This window comes from Histomonas meleagridis (genome assembly GCF_020186115.1).
Source record: "Histomonas meleagridis strain 2922-C6/04-10x chromosome Unknown scaffold_61, whole genome shotgun sequence".
Lineage (NCBI taxonomy): Eukaryota > Parabasalia > Tritrichomonadida > Dientamoebidae > Histomonas > Histomonas meleagridis.
Window position 1 is genome coordinate 2,810,950 of NW_027150931.1, and position 21,327 is coordinate 2,832,276.

The following is a 21,327-nucleotide window of genomic DNA, read 5'->3' on the forward strand; positions in this document are numbered from 1 at the left end:
TTAAAATTCATTACGAAGAACTAATAAATAAATCGATAAAAAACTCAATGAATCCACAAATTATAGAATTAATTACTCAATTTTCGGAAAACGTCAATCACTATTCAGAAAGACTACATAGTGAACATGTAGAATTTATTGATATAATCGAAAAAGAGAAATATGATCACTCAAATAAAGATAAATAAATAATTGTTTGAATTGATTTTTACAACGTTTTCAATTGAAATTTTCAAAGAAAAATTCTATAACGATACATTTTTGCATACTGGAAAGTGCACTTCAAACCAATGTTTAATTGGCTGTATTTTTAAATACTAATTCCAGAAATAAGAATCAAGGAACATTTAGACCTGTCCGTGGTGCAGGCAATCCTCAAATAAAAGAAATCAGTCAAATGGCTTCATTAGGCGCAGGTGATTTAAAGGCAGCAGTAAAACTTCCAGAAAATCGTACATTTGAAGAATGGGCAGCAGCACATGTAACTGAGTTTTTCAATCAGCTAAATTGTCTTTATTCTGCAATAGTTGATAATTGTACAACCGAATCTTGTCCTGAAATGACAGCAGGCCCTGCATATAAATATTACTGGCAAGATAATGACAAATACAAAAAGCCAACAATGATCCCTGCAAAAGAATATATTTCAAATGTTTTGCTTATGGTTGAAAAGTATTTAGAAGATGAGTCTGTATTCCCTAGTGATCCTGCTACGCCATTTCCCAAGAATTTCAAAGAAATTTTATGCAATATATTCAAAAGGATGTTCAGAATTTATGCACATATTTATTACCACCATCGCGAACAGATACAAAAAATTGGAGCTGAGGCACATTTGAACACGTGCTTTAGGCACTTTGTAATTTTTGCAAAGGAATTCAATTTAATTCCAGAAGATCAATACGCACCGTTAAAGCAAATAATAAGTAAATTTTAACATCGTTCATCATTTTAATAATCTTGTTGCTGAACACCTTATTGTGCGATATTAGCAGTGTTCTTGTTGAAAGAACAATCCTACTGTTATTACAAAATTAGCTGTATGGGAATTGTAACAAGATTTTTAACAAATATCAGAAATATAATCTAAGAGTAAAAATTTAATAAAATCTTTTTGGAAAAAAGTTAAAAATAACTTAAGAAAAATATAATTTTTTTACTATATTTGTCATTCATGAATAATTTACTAAAAATCATTTCATTTGATCTATCATTACAATAAATTGGTTATGATGCTCCAAAAAATTCAAAAAATATTCACCTTCGACGGGATTTGTTTATTCATTGTCGTATGTTATTAGTGATATTATCTTTAATTATAGACGCGTCCGCCTTGTTCTACTTCACTTTGACTCTTGTTTTATTCATAAACCAAATCTCGTCGGTTTTTTTTAAGGACTTTATTGATCGTCATGTTGGGGATGCCCTAACCCATCCTCAACATTTTCGTCAAGTTCTTCTTGATTTACACCAACATCTTCTTGTAAATCATCGATTGAATCTTCTTCATTTGATGATGTTGGTTGAATGTTAATAGTAGTATCATTATTATTTTGTAGTACGTTATACTCTTTAAAACTCTTATATAATAACAACATAGATTCTCTTAAAGCGGCTACTGAACATCTTTTTGCTACTAATCTCGCTGTTCTTTCATTATTATATAATAGTTTTAATTCATGAATTGTTTCTTCAGGAATTGCACCTAACGAGGATACTACTATAACATAAAATTCCACTTGGACGTTAAATGTATTCCTACAATCTTCAATTAGTTGTCTATACTTGTTAATCTTCTCTATTCTTCTCAACTCTAAAGTTGATTTTCTTTCATTACTATTTGGGTCGTCAGTTAATTGGCCATATGGTGACGTTACTTCAATAATTTTAAGATTTTGATAATTACTGGAAAACCACCATACATCCGGTTTAAGATTTCTGGAGTTTCCTTCTAATCTTATATTTCTTTTACTGATTGGCCTATCATAATTAAATATAATATTATTATTCGGTTTAATTTCTTTTAATATTTCTTTAATGATTGCATTATGTCGAATAGTATATTTATTTCTTAAATTAATACAACCATTTAATCTGTGCATGAGGGAATCATTGTAATTGTTATTACATTTATGACAAATTCCATCGCCGATTCCATTTTTATACAAAATTTCGCCTGTAGGCAAATTGTTTGTTCTTGAAACTACGGCGAAATGTATAATGCAGTCAGCAGTTGGAGCTTTATAATTCCCAATGAAGAAATTGGATAACGGAGAATTTTGTAATGTGTTAAATGTGTAACCTTTGATAGGTTTTGCTCTTAATTTTTCTCCATGTCTGTTTTTAATTATATTATTTAATTCTTTTAATATATTTGTTTCATCAACTATTATTTTATTAATATCATTTGAATTGTTGTCCCATATTTTAGCAGTTTCTTTATTAAAGTTCATCTTCATACCAATTTTTAATTTGGCTAAAGATTTAATTGTTCTTGAGAATAAACAATTTGTTCTGTTTTGTGTAATTATATTATTCTCATCAACTGGAATATTTAAATAGGGTGAATTGTAATCTTTTTCGATCTTTCTATAATCTATTTCATTAATAAAAGATTGTCTGAATAATTTCCTAGAATTTGGATCAAAGGATTTTATAATATTTAGGAAGTTCTTAATTTGTAAAGTTTTAGCTCTTTCCCATAATTTTGGTAACCCTAAACCTCCATCTCTCCATTTAGTATAAAATAATTCTTTAGGTAAACTATTAGTTTTACATTCCTTCATAATTAATTTCCTAATCATTGTATCAATATTATTTAATTCTTTCTCTGAACAATAACCATTTAATAATTCGAAATCTATTTCAGGAAGAATCATTCTTTTAATCGCATCTATCTTTTGATTAAATTTTGATGGGGATTTCATAATTTTAATGATTTCATTTTTAATCTTATTTAATCTAATATTAGCATGATCAAAACTACCTTTTCTTTTAATTACTGCAGATGAACCTAAATATTCTAAAGCTTCTAATAATGGTAAATTAGGAATATTATCATTCTGAATTTGTAAGTTATAATTTAATGTAACTCTTCGATTATTTTCTCTAATATAACTTAAAGTTTTACATTTTTGTGGAGCCATTGACATATCATTCTTCTTACAGAACTTTTCTACTGTATTTAACATGTTTTGCATACCTTCAGGGGTTTGAGAAATCAAGACTATATCATCAGCATAAGCTTGAATATTAAAATATATTACCTCATTATCATTTGTATTAATTGGAACACCATCCAGTTTATGCTTAATCTGGATTTTCTTTAATAAAGGTTCTAAGCATGAATTAAATAATAAAGGTGATAAAGGACATCCTTGTCTTACACCTCTATTTATTTTAATTTGTTCAGTTCTTTTATTTCCAACTTTGATAGTAGTATAAGAATTATCATATAAGTCTTTAATTGCTTCTATAAATTTCGTTGGGAATCCTCTTTTCTTTAAACTCCATAAAATAGCTTTATGAGGAACAGACCCAAAAGCATTAGTAAAATCTAGTGTAGTAATAATGATTGAAGAATTATTTCTTTTAGCTTCAGAAATTAATTCATTTATAGTTGCTATATGTTCTGAAATACCATTAATACCAGCTTTAAATCCTTTTTGTACATGATTAATAAAGTTACAATTTTGATTTATAATTTGGATAATCTTTGATATCTGACACATTACAATTCTATACAATGTATTTGATATTAATATAGGTCTCCAAGATTTAATTTCTTTTGGATCACCTTTTTTATATAATAATATTGTTTTCGAATTCTTTAAAGTTTGTGGTAATTTTCCGAATTTAATTATTTGTTCATTAATCATTTTAATAATTTTAGTAGTTGATTTAATATCTATTTTCCATATAGGATTTCCAATTCCATCTGGACCATTAGCAGCCATATTTGATCTTGATCTTATTGAATTTCTAATTAAATGTTTATCTAATAGATTATTTACTAAAAAATCTCTATTTTCTTCTCAATCATTTTTTTTGAGTCCCATAAACTATTTTCTTTTGGTTCTTCAAAATTCGCAATTCTCTCAAATTGTATTTTATAATAATTCTCAACTTCTTCTATATTTGAATCACATTCTGGTGTAGGATCATTTAATATATACCATCTGATAGCTCTAACTGGATCTTCTCGATACATGTTTTGAGTTATATTTTTATATTTCTTTGATATAATATTCATATTATCTTGTTGAATATTTTCTAATGTAGCTGAAATATAATTTAATTCATTTTCTCTATGTTCTGGATTATCATTAATAATGTTTCGAATATGTTCAATGTTATTTCCTCCAATTATTTTATTTAATATATCATTATTAGTATTCTTTAAAATATTTTCTATTTCTATTTCGATACTTGAAATAGTATTTAATATAGTTTGTGTAGGTGTTTTATCTTTTAATTCTATAATCCTTTTAATATAACTAGTAATTTCTGATAAATTTCTAATTATATTGTTTTGTCTTCTAATTGTATCTTTTTCTCTATCTGTGATTTTATTCTTCTTAATAGATTTACCTAACAATTTTTCTAAAGAAATATGTAAAGTTTTTCTAATAGATAAATTCATTTTGGCTAATCCTCCTTCAAAGATTATCCATTCTGTTTCACTTTCATTTATTGGATTAAACATTTCTTTAATATTGGAATTATTTTATTTTTCATACATTCTTTAATTGAAATAATAAGTTTTTGTCTGATATTTTTAGTAAGTTTAGGTAAATGAATCTCATTTTGTTCTTCTATTTCTACCCTATTTAACCATTTTCTACATTTTATTAGTAAATAGTTTCTTTCTTCTATAATAATTTGTTGTTCTTTCTGAGTCATTCCTATATTTTCGACTTGTTGTTGTTCCTGATTATTATTTTGTTGTTCTTCTTGATTATTATTTAGTTGTTCTTCTCGTTGTTGTTCTAGATTATTATTTTGTTGTACTTCTTGATTATTTGATTGTTCTTGTTGAATGACTCTTTGATCTTGATCTTGTATAATAATATTATTATTTCTATTAATTTCTCCATTAATTTGTTGATTAATAATAATATTTCTATCATTGAAGTGATTATTATTGTTATCATCTGTTGATTGCTCTTGAACTTTAATTTCATTAACAATTTCATCAATTTGTTCTTGTAGCAGGATTCTAAATATTGTGGATTTAATCTTAATCTTTTGTTTTGGGATAATTGTTCCTTTTATTCTTGAATCACTATGCATTGAAGATGCATGTAATTTTAAGTTTCCTTCATTAGCTGTAATTGTCTTTTTACAATAACCACATAATAAACCATATCTTTCTTTCATCAATTTGTTAATATTTGGTGTTCGGTTAACTTGATTAATCCAATATTTAATAGTCGCCCAAATCCATCCTATTTCTGATTTTTTATCAACTATATATTTGTGTTTGGTTTTCATATGTGAAGAAAATGAACCCTGATTCATAGTAAAATAATCACAATTTGGACAAAAGCAAAAATAAAGATTCTTATGATAACTTTGATGTTGGTCTTGTAAATTAACTTGTTCCCAATAATTTTTTCTTAAACTTAAAAAGTTTAAAAATTCTAACATCGTACAATATGGAAATGTTTTAAAATGTACTTGTTTCTCATGATATTTCAAATGAGGTACACATGTAAATGCTTTTCCATCTCCTTGTGTACATACAAAAGGTCCTACACCTGGCCAACTTTTTTCGAATGCTATAATATTTAAAATTGGTATTTTAAATCTATTATTATTGCAGATGAATAAGTTCTCGTTTAAATCTTTATTCTTCCATTTATTAATTACTAATTTAATTTCTTCTTTAGTATTCGCATTTCTAATATCATTCAATAAATTTTCTGGTGTATAATCTCCTTCATCATTAATATTATTATTATTTTCATTATTGTGATTATTATTATTATTTAAATTGATGTTATTGATTTGATTTTGAATTTGATTTTCTTGTGGAATATTATTGTTATTGAATCCTAAGGATGTAATATTTGAGTTTAGTTGATTTTGATTATCATTGTTATTTTGATTTTGAGTTTCGTTATTATTTAGATTTATATTGATATTAATATTTGATAAATTATAGTTTGGCATTGAAAAATTGATATCTTTTTCTACAAATTTAATTTTTGGTACTTCTATAATTTGTTCATTAACTTTAATCTGTGGAATATTAACTGGTACAATTTCTTTATTGTAATACGGAATAGGAATATTAATATATTGTACTTGATTTTGATAGTTTGGTATTGGAATATTAATGTTTTGTATTTGATTTTGATAATTCGGAATATTAACTAAAAAATTTTCTTGATTGTATTGAGGTATTGGTATTATATAATTTCGTAAATTTTGTTGGTAATTCGGTATGTCTATTTTGAAATCTTCTTGTTGATTATTAGGTATTGGAATTATAAAATTTTCTGTTTGTTTCTCATACTCTGGTATTTTAATAGATACCAATTTTTTCTTAAATTTGAGAATTGGTATTAAATAATTTTCTTTATTAATTTTAATATCAGGAATTGTAATTAACTTGTCTTCTTTGTTGTAATAAGGTATAACGATATTAATTTTTTCTCATTATTGATTTTGAAGTCTGGAATATCAATAATTTTTTCTTCAACTTTTACTACTGGTAAATCACAATTTATGTTTTTCTGTGTAATAGAGAAATTAGGAACATTAATTGGATATTGTTTAACTTGTGTAACATGAGAAATGTTTTTATTTGGTCTAATTTTGTTATTTAAGACTTGTAATGTGTCAGGTCTGATTAATAATGTTTTATTTATAATTCGAAAAGTATCTGGTGGTAATATTAAACCTCGATAAGAACATATATTCGTAATCTCAATATTGATGTTATTTTGTTCGATGATTAATATCCAATATGGTAAATCAATTTCAGTAAAATCTTTGTTTTCATAATGTTCATTAATCAAATAAATTTCTCTCCAAGCATCTGGATTAATATTATTAAATATTCCAAAATCAACTTGTGTTTTTAATAAATTTAATGATGTAATTTTCCGTAAGTTTTTGTCCATGAAAAGATTAACGTCCAAAATAACCCGACGGTTTGTAAAGAATTTATAATTATTTCTGAACTGTGGTCTTGATTAATTCAAAATTGTTAGAAATAATTTTATAACAATTTGGAAACGGACAGAATCTTTTATAATTTTTTGATTTTATAATATATTCGTTTTTAGTCAATAATCTTTGTATGATTCTTTCGTGAAAGAGTAATTCTTGATTAGGGTCAATATCATGTTCTTCTGATAAATGTTTTGATAGTATTTGAAAATTTTTTGTGAAAAAATTACATTCTGGAACTGATGAACAACAAAATGGTTCGGGTAATGGAATTTCACGAAACTCATTTAATTTGAATAATTGAGAAATTGGGAAATTTAAAAAATTATAAATTAATTAATTCTGTTGTAACCAAATGTTAGGCTTTGGTATTTGTTTCTTGATTGTATCGCTAATAATTCTTTTAATTTCTTCCTTGTTGGGAAAATCTTTATTAATTATATAATTTTGTAAAAAGTTTTGTAATGTTCGATCTGTAATAATTTCTTTGTTATCTCTATAATAATTTTCATTAATATCCCATTTATTAGTCTTATCTTGTAGTACATGGTCGAACTTTAAAATATAAATATCTTCATAATTATTCGTAATTAAAGATTCGTTTTCTGTTGATCGTAATTCAGATGTATGACCCTCTATTCCTGTAAAATTGTTCGTATGAAGTTTTGAATTTCCAAATAATCTATCTGATAAAAATTTGAATTTTGAGAAAAAAGTATCATTCGATTCCTCTCCCTGTAACGAAGCTAAAGGCGAATTCTCAGCAAAAATAGAACTCTCCATCAAAGAACAAAAAAAATTCACCTTCGACGGGATTCGAACCCGCAACCCCAGGATTAAAAGTCCTATGCTCTAACCGTTGAGCTACGAAGGTATTCAGGAAATAGGAAAGATTAAGTCATTCAAAGGTTTTTCAAGATCTCTGTAGACAGACGAACATATTTTTTATATAAAAAACATGTAAACATTAGAAAATATGCTCAAACACCTTGAAACCCTAAAGAGTAAAAGATTGGTTTCACTTTTCTAAAAGTTTTGCTGTGATTCAATAAAAAAAAAAAAAAAAATGATCGATAGCTTTTTTTGAATTGTTTATCAATGAAGATTAAACTTAGGTGAATGTTGAGTTTCTTCAACAGTTATTTTTTGTTTTTCATTTTGGACCAATCTAATATATTTGTATATATGTAGATCAATATAATCATTGGTTTTCGAAAATGAGAGAAAATCAATAAATTATGCAATTGAAGTGCTGTTTCAAATGATTAAAACATATTCCAAATTATTCAAATGAATTCTTTTTACATTAACATCAATTCCTTCTTTATCAAAAAGTAATTTTACTATTTCTAAATCATTATTTCTAACTGCTATATGAAGTGCTGTTTCAAATGATTAAAACATATTCCAAATTATTCAAATGAATTCTTTTTACATTAACATCAATTCCTTCTTTATCAAAAAGTAATTTTACTATTTCACTGAGTTTGCATATTAATATTCATCTTTTACAAGAGACTTCGAAGGTAATTTATTTTCTTTTGGGTTATAAAAATTGTTGGTATCAATCAAAAATGACTATGTTATCATATTATCAATTTTGTGGGTTTAAAACAAGAAATACAACAAACAGTTTACAAATTACTTTATTTCATTTGAATGTATACCATACAATAGCAACTAAAAGTGATACAACAGCAAATGCAATTGTAATGTTGCGCGCTGTGAGTTTGGATTTGATACCTTTGGAAATGTTTTGCGTTTTGTTGTCAACAAAGTCCGTTATTTTCTCTGATTTGGCTTCTGTTTCTTCTTTAGTTTCTTCCTTAATTTCTTCCTTAACTTCTGTTTCTTCTTTAGCTTCTTCCTTAATTTCTTCCTTAACTTCTGTTTCCTCTTTAGCTTCTTCCTTAATTTCTTCCTTAACTTCTGTTTCTTCTTTAGTTTCTTCCTTAATTTCTTCCTCTTTAACTTCTGTTTCTTCTTTAGTTTCTTCCTTAATTTCTTCCTCTTTAATTTCTTCCTCTTTAACTTCTGTTTCTTCTTTAGTTTCTTCCTTAATTTCTTCCTCTTTAATTTCTTCCTCTTTAACTTCTGTTTCTTCTTTAGTTTCTTCCTTAATTTCTTCCTCTTTAACTTCTGTTTCTTCTTTAGTTTCTTCCTTAATTTCTTCCTCTTTAATTTCTTCCTCTTTAACTTCTGTTTCTTCTTTAGTTTCTTCCTTAATTTCTTCCTCTTTAACTTCTGTTTCTTCTTTAGTTTCTTCTTTAACTTCTTCCTCTTTAACTTCTGTTTCTTCTTTAGCTTCTTCTTTAACTTCTTCTTCTTTAACTTCTGTTTCTTCTTTAACTTCCTCTTTAGTTTCTTCCTTGACTTCTTCTTTAACTTCTGTTTCTTCTTTAGTTTCTTCTTTAACTTCTTCATCCTTAACTTCTGTTTCTTCTTTAACTTCTTCTTTAGTTTCTTCTTCTTTAGTTACTTCCTTGACTTCTTCTTTAGTTTCTTCCTTAATATCTTCTTCCTTAACTTCTGTTTCTTCTTTAACTTCTGTTTCTTCTTTAGTTTCTTCTTTAGTTTCTTCCTCTTTAACTTCTGTTTCTTCTTTAGTTTCTTCCTTGACTTCTTCTTCTTTAACTTCTGTTTCTTCCTTAACTACTGTTTCTTCTTTAACTTCTTCTTTAGTTTCTTCTTCTTTAACTTCTTCCTTAACTTCTTCTTTAGTTTCTTCTTTAACTTCTTCTTTAGTTTCTTCTTTAACTTCTTCTTTAGTTTCTTCCTTAACTTCTTCTTTAGTTTCTTCTTTAACTTCTTCTTTAGTTTCTGCTACCTTGACTTCTTCTTTAACTTCTTCTTTAGTTTCTTCTTTAACTTCTTCTTTAGTTTCTTCTTTAACTTCTTCTTTAGTTTCTTCTTTAACTTCTTCTTTAGTTTCTGCTACCTTGACTTCTTCTTTAACTTCTTCTTTAGTTTCTTCTTTAACTTCTTCTTTAGTTTCTTCTTTAACTTCTTCTTTAACTTCTTCCTTAACTACTGTTTCTTCTTTAACTTCTTCTTTAGTTTCTTCTTCTTTAACTTCTTCTTTTCTTGTTCCTTCGTTTTCTTTTCCACGATTAACTTTATTTTCATATATTTCCACCATCGATGGTGGCTGAAGTTCATCCAACAAATAGCTGTCGGACTCATTCAGATCAGTGTCTGTTTGACTATAATCCAATGAATTAAATGACACATCGTCGACCGATTTCCTATCAGCTCTTCTTTGTTTTTGAGTTTTTCTTCTTTTTCTTTTCAATGGGTTATGTTCAGATTCGTCATCTTTATCGAGCGTTTTCCTAATAATTTTTGGCAATTCAATTACATACAAATTTGTGGGCGTAACCGCCACAATTGAAATCCCATTGAAACAGACGTCAAAATCTGACATGCTATCGGGGACGTTACCGAATTCAGAGCAATTGAATACTTCGTTCTTTGACAAATCCAACAATTGTGTAACGTTCGGTTTGCCGCCGATAATTAAAGCGAATTTGTTCAAAATGAGAACTTTATGTCGTTTTCTTTGAGGTAATTCAGGGATTTGTATAATGTTCCAACAGTTATTCTTCAAATCCATAACATGTACAGAATTTAAGCAACAATTTGAGTTCTTTCCACCGTAAACATATAATTTGTTTTTGGATGCAAATATTGAACTTTTACATCGTGCAGAAGGCGAATTTTGTGATGCAGAAATCACCGAAACTTTTGCGGTGTTTTCTTTAATAGTTTTCAAGTCGATGATAATTAACTCGTCTAAAAACTTTCGATCTTGCTTACCACCAAAAATATATAACTTTCGATGATAATATGTCGCAGCATAATCGATTCGACCACTTATTACTTTATCCAAATTAACTTTATGGAACTTCTTATCAGCAACATGGAACCTGTACAATGAATCATAATTAAATATGAATAAATCATTAGAAGCATTAAAGAAAAATGGGCTTTTATATTGCGAAATAGTAATTTCCGAATATTTCATTTCGCTATTTTTGATATTAATTTGAAACATGTCGATTTTCGTTTTACGTTGTGAAAGAATATAAACATCATCGGATATCGTTAAACATTTTGGTAATGTAAACCCTGGAAATGGACATTTAAGTTTAAGTGACTTCCATTCGAAGATATATTTGTTTTCATGTGAGAGTTGTTTCCGAAGATTTTGTTGAAGTTTGGATAAATTATCAAAAAATGCGTCTTCGTCTGTTTCCGATTGGAAATTAATTACAAATTTTGTGGTTGATTTAAGTCTTTTTTTGGGAGCATACGGTTTTTGTGTTGAATCAACAACGATGGAGAATAACCGTGGAAATTGATACTGGTATTGAAATTTTTGAATGTTGCTATCAAAAAGTGCTTTGGTTTCTTTTTTGTCAACGGTCTGAAGAAGAAGAATTAAAGTGTTCATCAGATAAAGTTTACCTGGACGGAGCTTGTTCTTTCCGATTGTAATGTCGGTTTCGGAAATAAGTTCCCGTTGGACATCAAGAAAAACAAAGTTGTTCGAAATCGATTTCTGGATTGGAAAAAGAGTAGATTGTAATCTGTTAAAAGCAGTAGAAGAATCCATGTGCCTTGTGACTTCTTCGATTTTGGTCATGGCAAGTGTAAGAAGCTCATAATCTGGATGTGAAATAGGAGTGGCTTTCAAAAGATCACGAAGGAAAAGGACATAACGAGGCATACGCTGAATGGGAGTGATCAAATACGATTGTAAGTCTCTATTGTTAACTAGACTTGATACTTCAGTCAATACTTTGGCAAATTTGGGATTCTTATTATATTGCGATACTTTATTGTCAATTGCGGTGAAATTTGATATATAGTTCTGGCTTACTCCAAAAAACTTCGAAAAGTCGAGAAATGTTGTTGCAAGTTGTGACGAATACGATGTTCCATTTTCCTTGAGTCCAGATAAAAACTGGTTGTGACATGCAAGAATTCCAGGAATATCTCGAAAGATAAGAGTTCTGTCGTCGTTGTTGAGTATTGGTGATATTTTTGGCATAAATAAATCATTTATTGTGGTTAGATCATTGATGTATGTTTGTTCTGTCGACATTATTTCTTCAACAATGTGCTGTCTTTTGTTGAGCTTCTTTTGTGTTGAATCATTGATTTCAAAATTGATAATAAGATTTCCTTTTTTTGCTCTTTCTATGAGTTTAGTTGCATTTGTGTCATTTGGAATTTGTTCGTCATCGATGGTGATATTTGCATCATGAACAGAAAAACCTAAAGAATCAATAATTTGCTGTTTGACATCTTGAGCAGTAAGATTTTCAAACTTAACTAAGTTAAAAGCTACATAAAATGCTGGTATTTGTAGAGTAGTTTGATTTTTCGGTGTTACTAAAATTGATTCTGTTTGTTTTTCAGATTCAAGAAGAGTTGTTAAAAAATATTCTGGTCGATCATATTTTGAATATCTTTTATTAACTTCAAGCTTTGGATATTCTTCAACGGGTATGATATCTGACTGTAATGCTGAAATGAAAAATGGAGTATGAATTGCTAAAATTTTTTGCGATATCTTAAATTTTTCTGTTAACTGCGATGTGTTACATCCCTTTATTTCCTCGTATTTGTAAGATATTGTTGTAGACTTGCTTTCAGCAAAACAGACGAATGTTGACATTTTTCTTGAAGGTTAATTTCATTCAATTTTGAAAAGACACAGAAAAATAACATGTCTGGCCGATGACGGTACACTTTTTCAAACAGAATCGCAGCTCAAATGGGCTTGGTTTGATTACTTTTTGAAAAACTATGTGTCCAATTGCTTTTATTTAAGATTGTTAATGAATTGCACGCTATATTTTAAATAAATTCATCGTATATGATATCTCATTTTATTTTTTTGATTCTGGATGCAATGAGCGGGAAATAATCGTTTCGCATACAAAAATTGAATATAACATACAACGGCAGGGTATCCCAAATACCAAAAGCGTTCATTATTGAAAGAACATGATTTTTTTTCTACATTCATTTATATTAGATATATTGAATATTTTTACATGTGGAAATAAATTTGTTTAACTATCTTTGTTGAGTTATATATTTAAAAATAGAATATTTCAATAAAAGATTATTCGACTCACAATCTTCTCAATAAATAAGTTTATGAATAAAAAATCACCTGGCGCACCATCATTAAAAGAGATCACTCTTCAAATGCTCTCTTACATCTCATTTTTGGAGAATAAAGCTTTATTCCGACAGAATGGGGCACCCTTAAGGGTGCTAAACCATTCAAAAATCAATTGCGACTCAAATTCAAGTGGAAGTGAAGTGCTGCTTTCAAATGGGTGATCTTCCACCTCGGTTTCAAAATCGGGAAGGTGGGAACTGGTTTTCATATCTTTCTCGTACTCAACCTTTTGTTCGAGCCTGGAAGTACTTCAAGTTTATATTTCCAATTACAATTATTACATTTATCATTACATTCAACAACGCCGCATACATGAACCCTCAAATCCCAACAGCGGAGAGCACAACAACAACCAATAATGTTTCAATTAAGACAAATTGTACTTTATCCATAACGTTTGATCTTAATGAAAATATGCCTTTAAATTCCTACAACGATCTTTCAACATGCGCCATTCAACAACGCTATGCTATTGTGCGTGATCTTTCTATGCTTTCTAACACATATAATAACACTCGAGTAATATATACAACTTTTCCAGATTCTGGCTACTTATCACTTCAAGCCTCAATATACGCACTTACCATGCCCAAATATGTGTTATACGTCAACAGCACAGAAGTCAAATCATTACCATCCACAGAATGGATCGAAGAATCCCTCAGCCGCATCCAAAAGAAACACGCCGATATACTTTTTGGGGGCTTTACGGAATTTCGCGGCCAAAAAGTAGGGATTGGTCCAAGTATCATCTCATCTGATTTAGTTCGTGAATTATTATATTATACGAATTCTACTTATTTATCGATTCCTCCGTTGTTAGCCATATCACTAATACGGAGCAAATCGTTAAAAGTCATCTGGAATTCATACCAACAAATGAAGCCTAATATTAATTATAATTACATTAAAGGATATCAAAGTATATCATATCAAAAATGTCCAAATGTTAACAACACAAATGAAAATTCATTTGCAGTGTTATTACCATTGTTCAAACGTCAATACATTTATAAATATATGGACACATGTTATGAGAACCAAACATTGTTACCTAAATATTACGTTTTAGTTCAATGTGAAAATCGATTTCGCTTAAATTTAACCAAAATCAAGACGAAATTTTCGAATGTTCATCACATTTGGTGTTATAACTGGAGTCCGATGTTTATGTTTCCGACTTATATCTCCGGCATGATACCTGTTGACTTTATCATGCGTTATGATGATGACCATTGTCCATTCAACAAGAACTTTAATTATAATTACGTAAATCGATCAAAGAATAAGAACATAATAATTGGCACTTATAAATACACTCATTTATTATCAAATTGTAATAATAACAATAAAAATAAAATTAAGGGTTGTAAAGGTAATGATCACGTGGCATCACCAATAATGTATAGAACATTACACTCAAAAATATCGGCAAGAATTAGGCCCCAAGACTTCACGCACGGAGAAGACATCGCAATGTCAGTAACCGCTAAGTTGGAGTGCGGAACGTTAAGCGTGTATCGACCGTTTAAAGTGTATATGGATTTGGCCGACGGTTTGGGGCACGCCAGTGATGATGAGTTTAAGGAAATTAAAAAGGTGGAAACAAGTGAATTGGTGAGCGACATTTATTGCTACTATAGAAATAAATGCGGATATATCCCCGAATGCTTCGTAAATGAGAGTACGAAATCGAGAGGAGATATTGATAAGATAAAATTCCACCACTCGGAATTTATAAAAGAGAATATGATAATGTGATTAATAAAGATGTGTTTAGAATGTTTGAAATGAAGTTTGTATGAATCAAAGATTTGATATTTATGATTGTTATATAACAATATTATGGAAGAAGAAGCGAATATTTCCTTGGAGCATTACTGGGAGAGGATTCTGATCCAATATTTTGTCTATCGGCTAGCTGATGCCCATTTAGGAAAGTATCTGATGACGACCCGCTCATGTTTTTGGTCTTTTCTTTTATCTTTCAAAATTATAATTTTTTCAAGCATTTTTCTATATTAAACATATTTTATTTTCATTTAAAATATCAAAAGATAACATTAATATATTCATTAATTACGTTATCTTGGCATAAAATAATAACATATAAGTATATTTGTTTTATTAGAATTTTATAATTATGTTAAAATATCAAATATTTTAAGTAGAAATTTATTTTTAGCAATGAATACATCTCGAATTATCTTTTGCATGCAAGAAGTTATCTGTATCAGTGGAACTATCTTTGGATGCTTTTGTAAGTGATACTTCATTTTTCCTATTAAGTAATTTAACTATTTCATTATGACCTTTGTTTGTTGCGAAAAGAAGTGCTGTTTTAAATTAATCACTTAAATTCCAAATGTTTTTTAAACGCATCAAATCTTTATAACAAATTTCTTATGTCACAAGAAAACATCCTTTAAATTGGTATCAATTTTTTGCTGGAGTAAGTATTTAACAATTTGAATATTTCCATTTGAGGCTGCAATAATTAGTGCCGTTTTATATAAGTTAAATAAACTCCAAATTTTTTTTTTGAGACATAAAATTTTCAATTTAAACTTTAAATATTATAAAAAAACATCTTTATCATTTACATCTATTTCTTTTTGTTCAAGAAGTAATTTAACAATTTCTGTAAAATCTTTAAGCGAAGCCCAAATAAGAGCTGTTCTTTATAAATTAAATTAACTCCAAATTTGATTATTATACATTAAATAATTAAAATTAACATTAATTCAAATAAATATATATCTTTAGCATTAATATCAATCCCTTCTTGAATAAGAAGTAATTTAACGATATCAATTGATTCATTCCAAGAAGCTTTAATAAGAATTGTTTGATATATTATGAATAAATTCCAAATAATATTCACAAATATAAAATATTTTATAATAACCTTAAATTAAATAATTTAATATTTTTAGCATTTAAATCAATTCCCTTTTGCCTAAGAAGTAATTTAACTATTTCAATGTGATTGTTATCAAATGCAAACATTAGTGCTGTTTCAAATATCTTGAACAAAATTTAAAATTTAATTTAAAATAAAAAATTTTAAGAAAAAATTTTTAATATAATAAAACAATACCTCGAGCATTAATCGCAATTTTTTCATGTTTCAAAAGTAGTTGAACAATCTCATAATATCCTTCTTTTGATGCAATTATTAGAGCTGTATTAAATAATTAAAATAAAATTTATATATTATATAAAAATATTATAACAAGAAAAGATATATCAATTACAAGAAATATATATCTCTTGCGTTTATATCAATTTTTTCTTTCCTAAGAAATAATTTAATAATTTCTATTTGATTATTTATAGTAGCGACAATTAATGATGTTTTAAAATTTTTAAGCAAGTTTTAAATATTATTTACAAAAAGAAAATATTTTAATGATAATTTGAAACAAATTAAAAAACATCTTTTTCATTTATATCGATTCCTTTTTGTTCCAATAATAATTTAGTGATTTCAACATGACCATTTTTTGATGCAATCATTAATGCTGTTTCAAAGAATTTAAAGAAACCCCTAATATTTTATTGATACAAAAAATTAATAGCAAAAATACAAAAACAAATAAATAAACATCTTTGGCATTGATCTCAATTGCATTTTGTTCCAAAAGTAATTTAACAATTTTTATGTAATTAAATTTAGATGCAACCATAAGTGATGACACATATAATATTATAAAATTACAAACATTATTTTAAAATATTAAATTATTTAAATAAATTTCAAATAAAACAAATAAATATCTTTTACATTAACATCTGTTTCTTCTTGTTCAAGAAGTAATTTAACAATTTCTATGTGACCATTTTCAGATGCTAAAATAAGTGCTGTCTTAAATAATTTAAAGTATTACCAAATGTTATTATGAAATATAAAATTAGTGAAATTAATTTTGAATCAAACAAAAATACATTTTGAGCATTGATATCAATTCCTTTTTGTTCAAGAAGTAATTTAACACAATTAACATGACCATTTTTAGAAGCACACATAAGTGCTGTATCAAATATATTTGAAATATTAAATATTTTCTAAAAATGATTTTAAATTTAATATTAAAACAGTTTTAATATTAATATCAATATCTTTAACTTCAAGAAATAATTTAACTATTTCGAAATTTCCTTTTTCTACTGCATAAATTAGAGCAGTATTATATATATTATATAAATACCAAATATTGTTTTAATGAACGAAAAATTTAAAACAAATTTTATATTAAATAATGAATCATCTCTCTCATTAATATCAATTTCTTTTTGCTCAAGAAGATATTTTACAATTTCAATATATCCATTTTCAGATGCCCTCATTAATGCTATATTAAATAATTTAATTATATTCCGAATATTATATTGAAACCCAAATTTATTACAAAAAACATTTTATATAATAAACTAATTTTTTTAATATTAGAATCAATTTCTTTTAATTCATAAAATAACTTAATTATTTCTATATAACCATTTTTAGCTGCATGTATAATTGCTCTACGAAAAAGTCAAAATAATTTTCAACTAAATAAAACAAATATTGGAAATTAAAAACAATCACTTAAATTATTGATATCAAAACATTTTTGCTCAAGAAGAAGTTTAACTATATCAGCAAAACCATTATCATAAGCAATCATAATTGCTTTAATTTCTTAAATAAATAAACTCCTAATATTATATAAAAATATCAAAACAACGAAAAAAATTTAAACTCAAAACAAAGATTTTTAATATCAATTTCATTTATTTTTTCTTCAAGTATAAATTTTACAAGTTCATAATTTCCAGAAAAAGAAGCCGAAATTAAAATATTTTTTGGTATTTGATTACTTACATTCAGAAAATATTTAAATAAAAAAATATTTCCGACTTTTGCTGTTTCATTTAATATTGGATTTAATTCGATTTTATCTTCTAAAAATGATAAAACTTCATAATTATTATATAATATACATAATTTACCTAAATTAGTTACATCTTTAGGAATACAAATTTTGTTTTCATATAAATAACGAAAAATATCATTTCGATGAAATTCAATTGCTGATTCATATGCTCCAGTAAAATATTTATTATTTTTCTCACATAAATGAAAAATTTCTAAGTTTCCACCTGCAATTGCATATTTACATGTATTTGTTAATTTAGAATAGTTTAACATCAAGAATTTAAAACATTTAACTGATCCGAAAAATGCTGCATAATCGATTAATGTAACATTTTCTTTATTAATAAATGAACATATTTCATAAAGCGATGGTTCGATTGTTTGGTTAAAATCAAAATTTGTTTGTGATGATATTTCTTGAAGTTTTTCTATTTCATCATTTCGAATTATTTTAGCAATTTCATTGGTATTACGTCCTTCTTTAATTAATTGTTTATGAAGTTCCCAATCATTATTTGAAAGTTTTTTAATATTTTTAGAGAATTCTTTTGTAAATTTACCAAAAATTCGAAAATCATTAATTTCTTCTTTTGTGTTGTAATGTATAAAATACAAAGATTTCTTTCTCTTTACAAAATTCTTATCAATCATTTTTTGATTAATCATGTTTTCTAAGATATAATTCGATTCTTGAGAATTCAAACTAAGCATATAAAATGTAAAAACATTAGTTATTTTGTGTTTAACTTCTTTTTCTTTTGCTTCAATTAATTGTAGAAATTGAAGATAGATATTAATGTTTTTATGTTGCGAAATATACGATGAATATATTTGTCGAATGATGATTATATTAAAAGAAAAAAGGGAATCATTATATAAACCCAATAATTCATCAACTGTTTTGTTAATATTATCTTCATTTATGTTCTGGATTATATTTTGAATATTTTTTAGATATTGCATATATAATTTTTCATTGATTTTCTCTGGTTCATACTCCATGAAACATTAACGCATTAGAAAACCGGTTTCCTTTCAAATATTGCACTTTTCTTATTTTTTGTGGTGGTTCACATTATTGCAAATAAAAAAATCAAAAAGAAATTAGATTTATTTATATCTAAATATATTTTAATTATATGGTAATATTTCATCAACATTCCCCACTCCGAATAGGAAAATTCTCAAGTTATTGGATTTAACTCTTCCAACGTTATATAAAATGGTTTTTGGTATATATTTTAAAGTGATGTGAGAATATTCTTGAACAATTTTCAAAAGCAATAATATTTTCATTAAATTTTTAGATTATTCTTAAAAAAGGATGTTAATTTTATTGCTATTGTACAATTTGACTTTAAAGTGAAGACCGTGTCATTTGAACGACCGTTTTGTGGCAGTTTTTGATATTTCAAACTGCTTTTTTCTTTATAAATTATATAATTTTTGCCATTTAAATTTCGCTTGTATTGATTCGTATTGGAGTAATAAGCGTTTTTTTGTTGTTCTTTCATCATTATTGATAAAAATGTGTTTTTTCTTTCATTAAAATTATTGAAAAAGTTGATTTAAAATATTGAAAAAGTTGAGTGAAAATATTCTCTTCACTTTTCATGTCAAAGGATATCCCAAAATACCAATTTACACAAGAACAACTTGATGCTTTGAGGCTCTCCTTCAATGGAATTGATAGTGACAAAAATGGGTATCTCTCTAAACAAGAAATTTCTCAATTCATGCAAGCAAACCAACTTGATCCACGTTTTGTTGAGGCAATCTTCAAGCTTTTCGATAAAAATCAGGATGGTGAACTTTGTTTCGATGAATTCCTTGAATATATTGATGCTTGCAATAAATCAGCTATTGATCCAACATATCTTTTCAAAATGATTTTCGAAGCAATTGACGTAGATCACGACGGTTCATTAGACGCTGCAGAAATGGTTGAATTTGGAAAATTAACAGGATTCCCAATGACATTGGAGCAAGCGCAAGAAGATATCAAGGTTCTCGACAACGACGGAAACGGCAAACTTGATTTCCAAGAATTACTTAAAGCCTTTGGATTTTAAATTAAAGCAATCCATCTTTTTTATTTTTATTTTTTTTTAAATAACAAACTCTTAGTGCAACTTGTCAGCAAGCTACTGTAAAATCCCATTCAATAATAAAGACTCTTTTGGATTATTCGATCCATTTCCAAGTTAAATTTTGAAAATGAATTTTTTTAATACTCTAATATTCTGATGTATTGAAAAACAATATATTTTATGACGGGTTTTTTGATTTTAATTTATAGAATAAATTTTTTTTCGGAGATATTTTCTTGTGAATTTTTTTGCCACATAACTTAATCGAACAAAGCTATTGAAATTTAAGTAAAACACTTTTAATGATCCATTTCTTTCTCATCTTCAACAGGCAAGGGAAAACTCGTCTTACAAAGTGGTACGAACCTCAAACGAAAAAAGATAAAGATAAGATTATTCGCGAAGTAACAAACTCAATTTTATCTCGCCCAACAAACTTCTGTACCTTTATTGAATGGAGAGATCGAAAGCTTGTCTACAACAGGTACGCGAGTCTTTTCTTTGTGATGTGTGTCGATGTAAATGATAATGAATCAATGATTCTTGATATTATTCATTTCTATGTCGAAACACTTGATTCATTTTTCGGAAATGTCCGTGAAGTTGATATAATATTTGGCTTCCATTATGCATACATGCTGCTTGATGAAATAATATTAGCAGGAGAATTTGTTGAAAGTTCAAGGATTAACCCGATCCAATCTCTCATAGATCAGCGAGATGCAATTGCTTCAGAACCTGGAAAACCGTTTGAACTCTAAAAACAAAATATTTATCATATATCAATTTTTTAAATTATAACAATGCCTTATTTTCTAAGGCTTCTTTGAATAATTTTAGTTATTGTGAGCATGGAAAATAATAACATTTAATTATAATTTATGATTTAATTATAAAACTTGATTTATCTTTTGGACCAACGAATTATTCGATCAATA

The 21,327-nt window shown here is 26.9% G+C and overlaps 3 protein-coding genes across 3 annotated transcripts; 2 read left to right on the forward strand and 1 right to left on the reverse strand.

Moving 5' to 3' along the window:
• Nucleotides 1-8,830: 8,830 nt before the first annotated feature.
• On the reverse strand, nt 8,831-12,862 carry GO595_010882 (Kelch motif family protein; the record flags this gene model as incomplete). The annotated part of the gene is made up of 1 exon (XM_067913609.1): nt 8,831-12,862. The coding sequence occupies one exon, from the start codon at nt 12,860-12,862 to the stop codon at nt 8,831-8,833; it is 4,032 nt and encodes a 1,343-aa protein (XP_067769620.1).
• A 7,050-nt stretch (nt 12,863-19,912) lies between these two features.
• Nucleotides 19,913-20,371, forward strand: GO595_010883 (EF hand family protein; the record flags this gene model as incomplete). The annotated part of the gene is made up of 1 exon (XM_067913610.1): nt 19,913-20,371. The coding sequence occupies one exon, from the start codon at nt 19,913-19,915 to the stop codon at nt 20,369-20,371; it is 459 nt and encodes a 152-aa protein (XP_067769621.1).
• Nucleotides 20,372-20,691: 320 nt separating this feature from the next.
• Nucleotides 20,692-21,150, forward strand: GO595_010884 (AP-1 complex subunit sigma-1; the record flags this gene model as incomplete). Its single annotated transcript, XM_067913611.1, has 1 exon — nt 20,692-21,150. The coding sequence occupies one exon, from the start codon at nt 20,692-20,694 to the stop codon at nt 21,148-21,150; it is 459 nt and encodes a 152-aa protein (XP_067769622.1).
• Between the last annotated feature and the right edge of the window lie 177 nt (nt 21,151-21,327).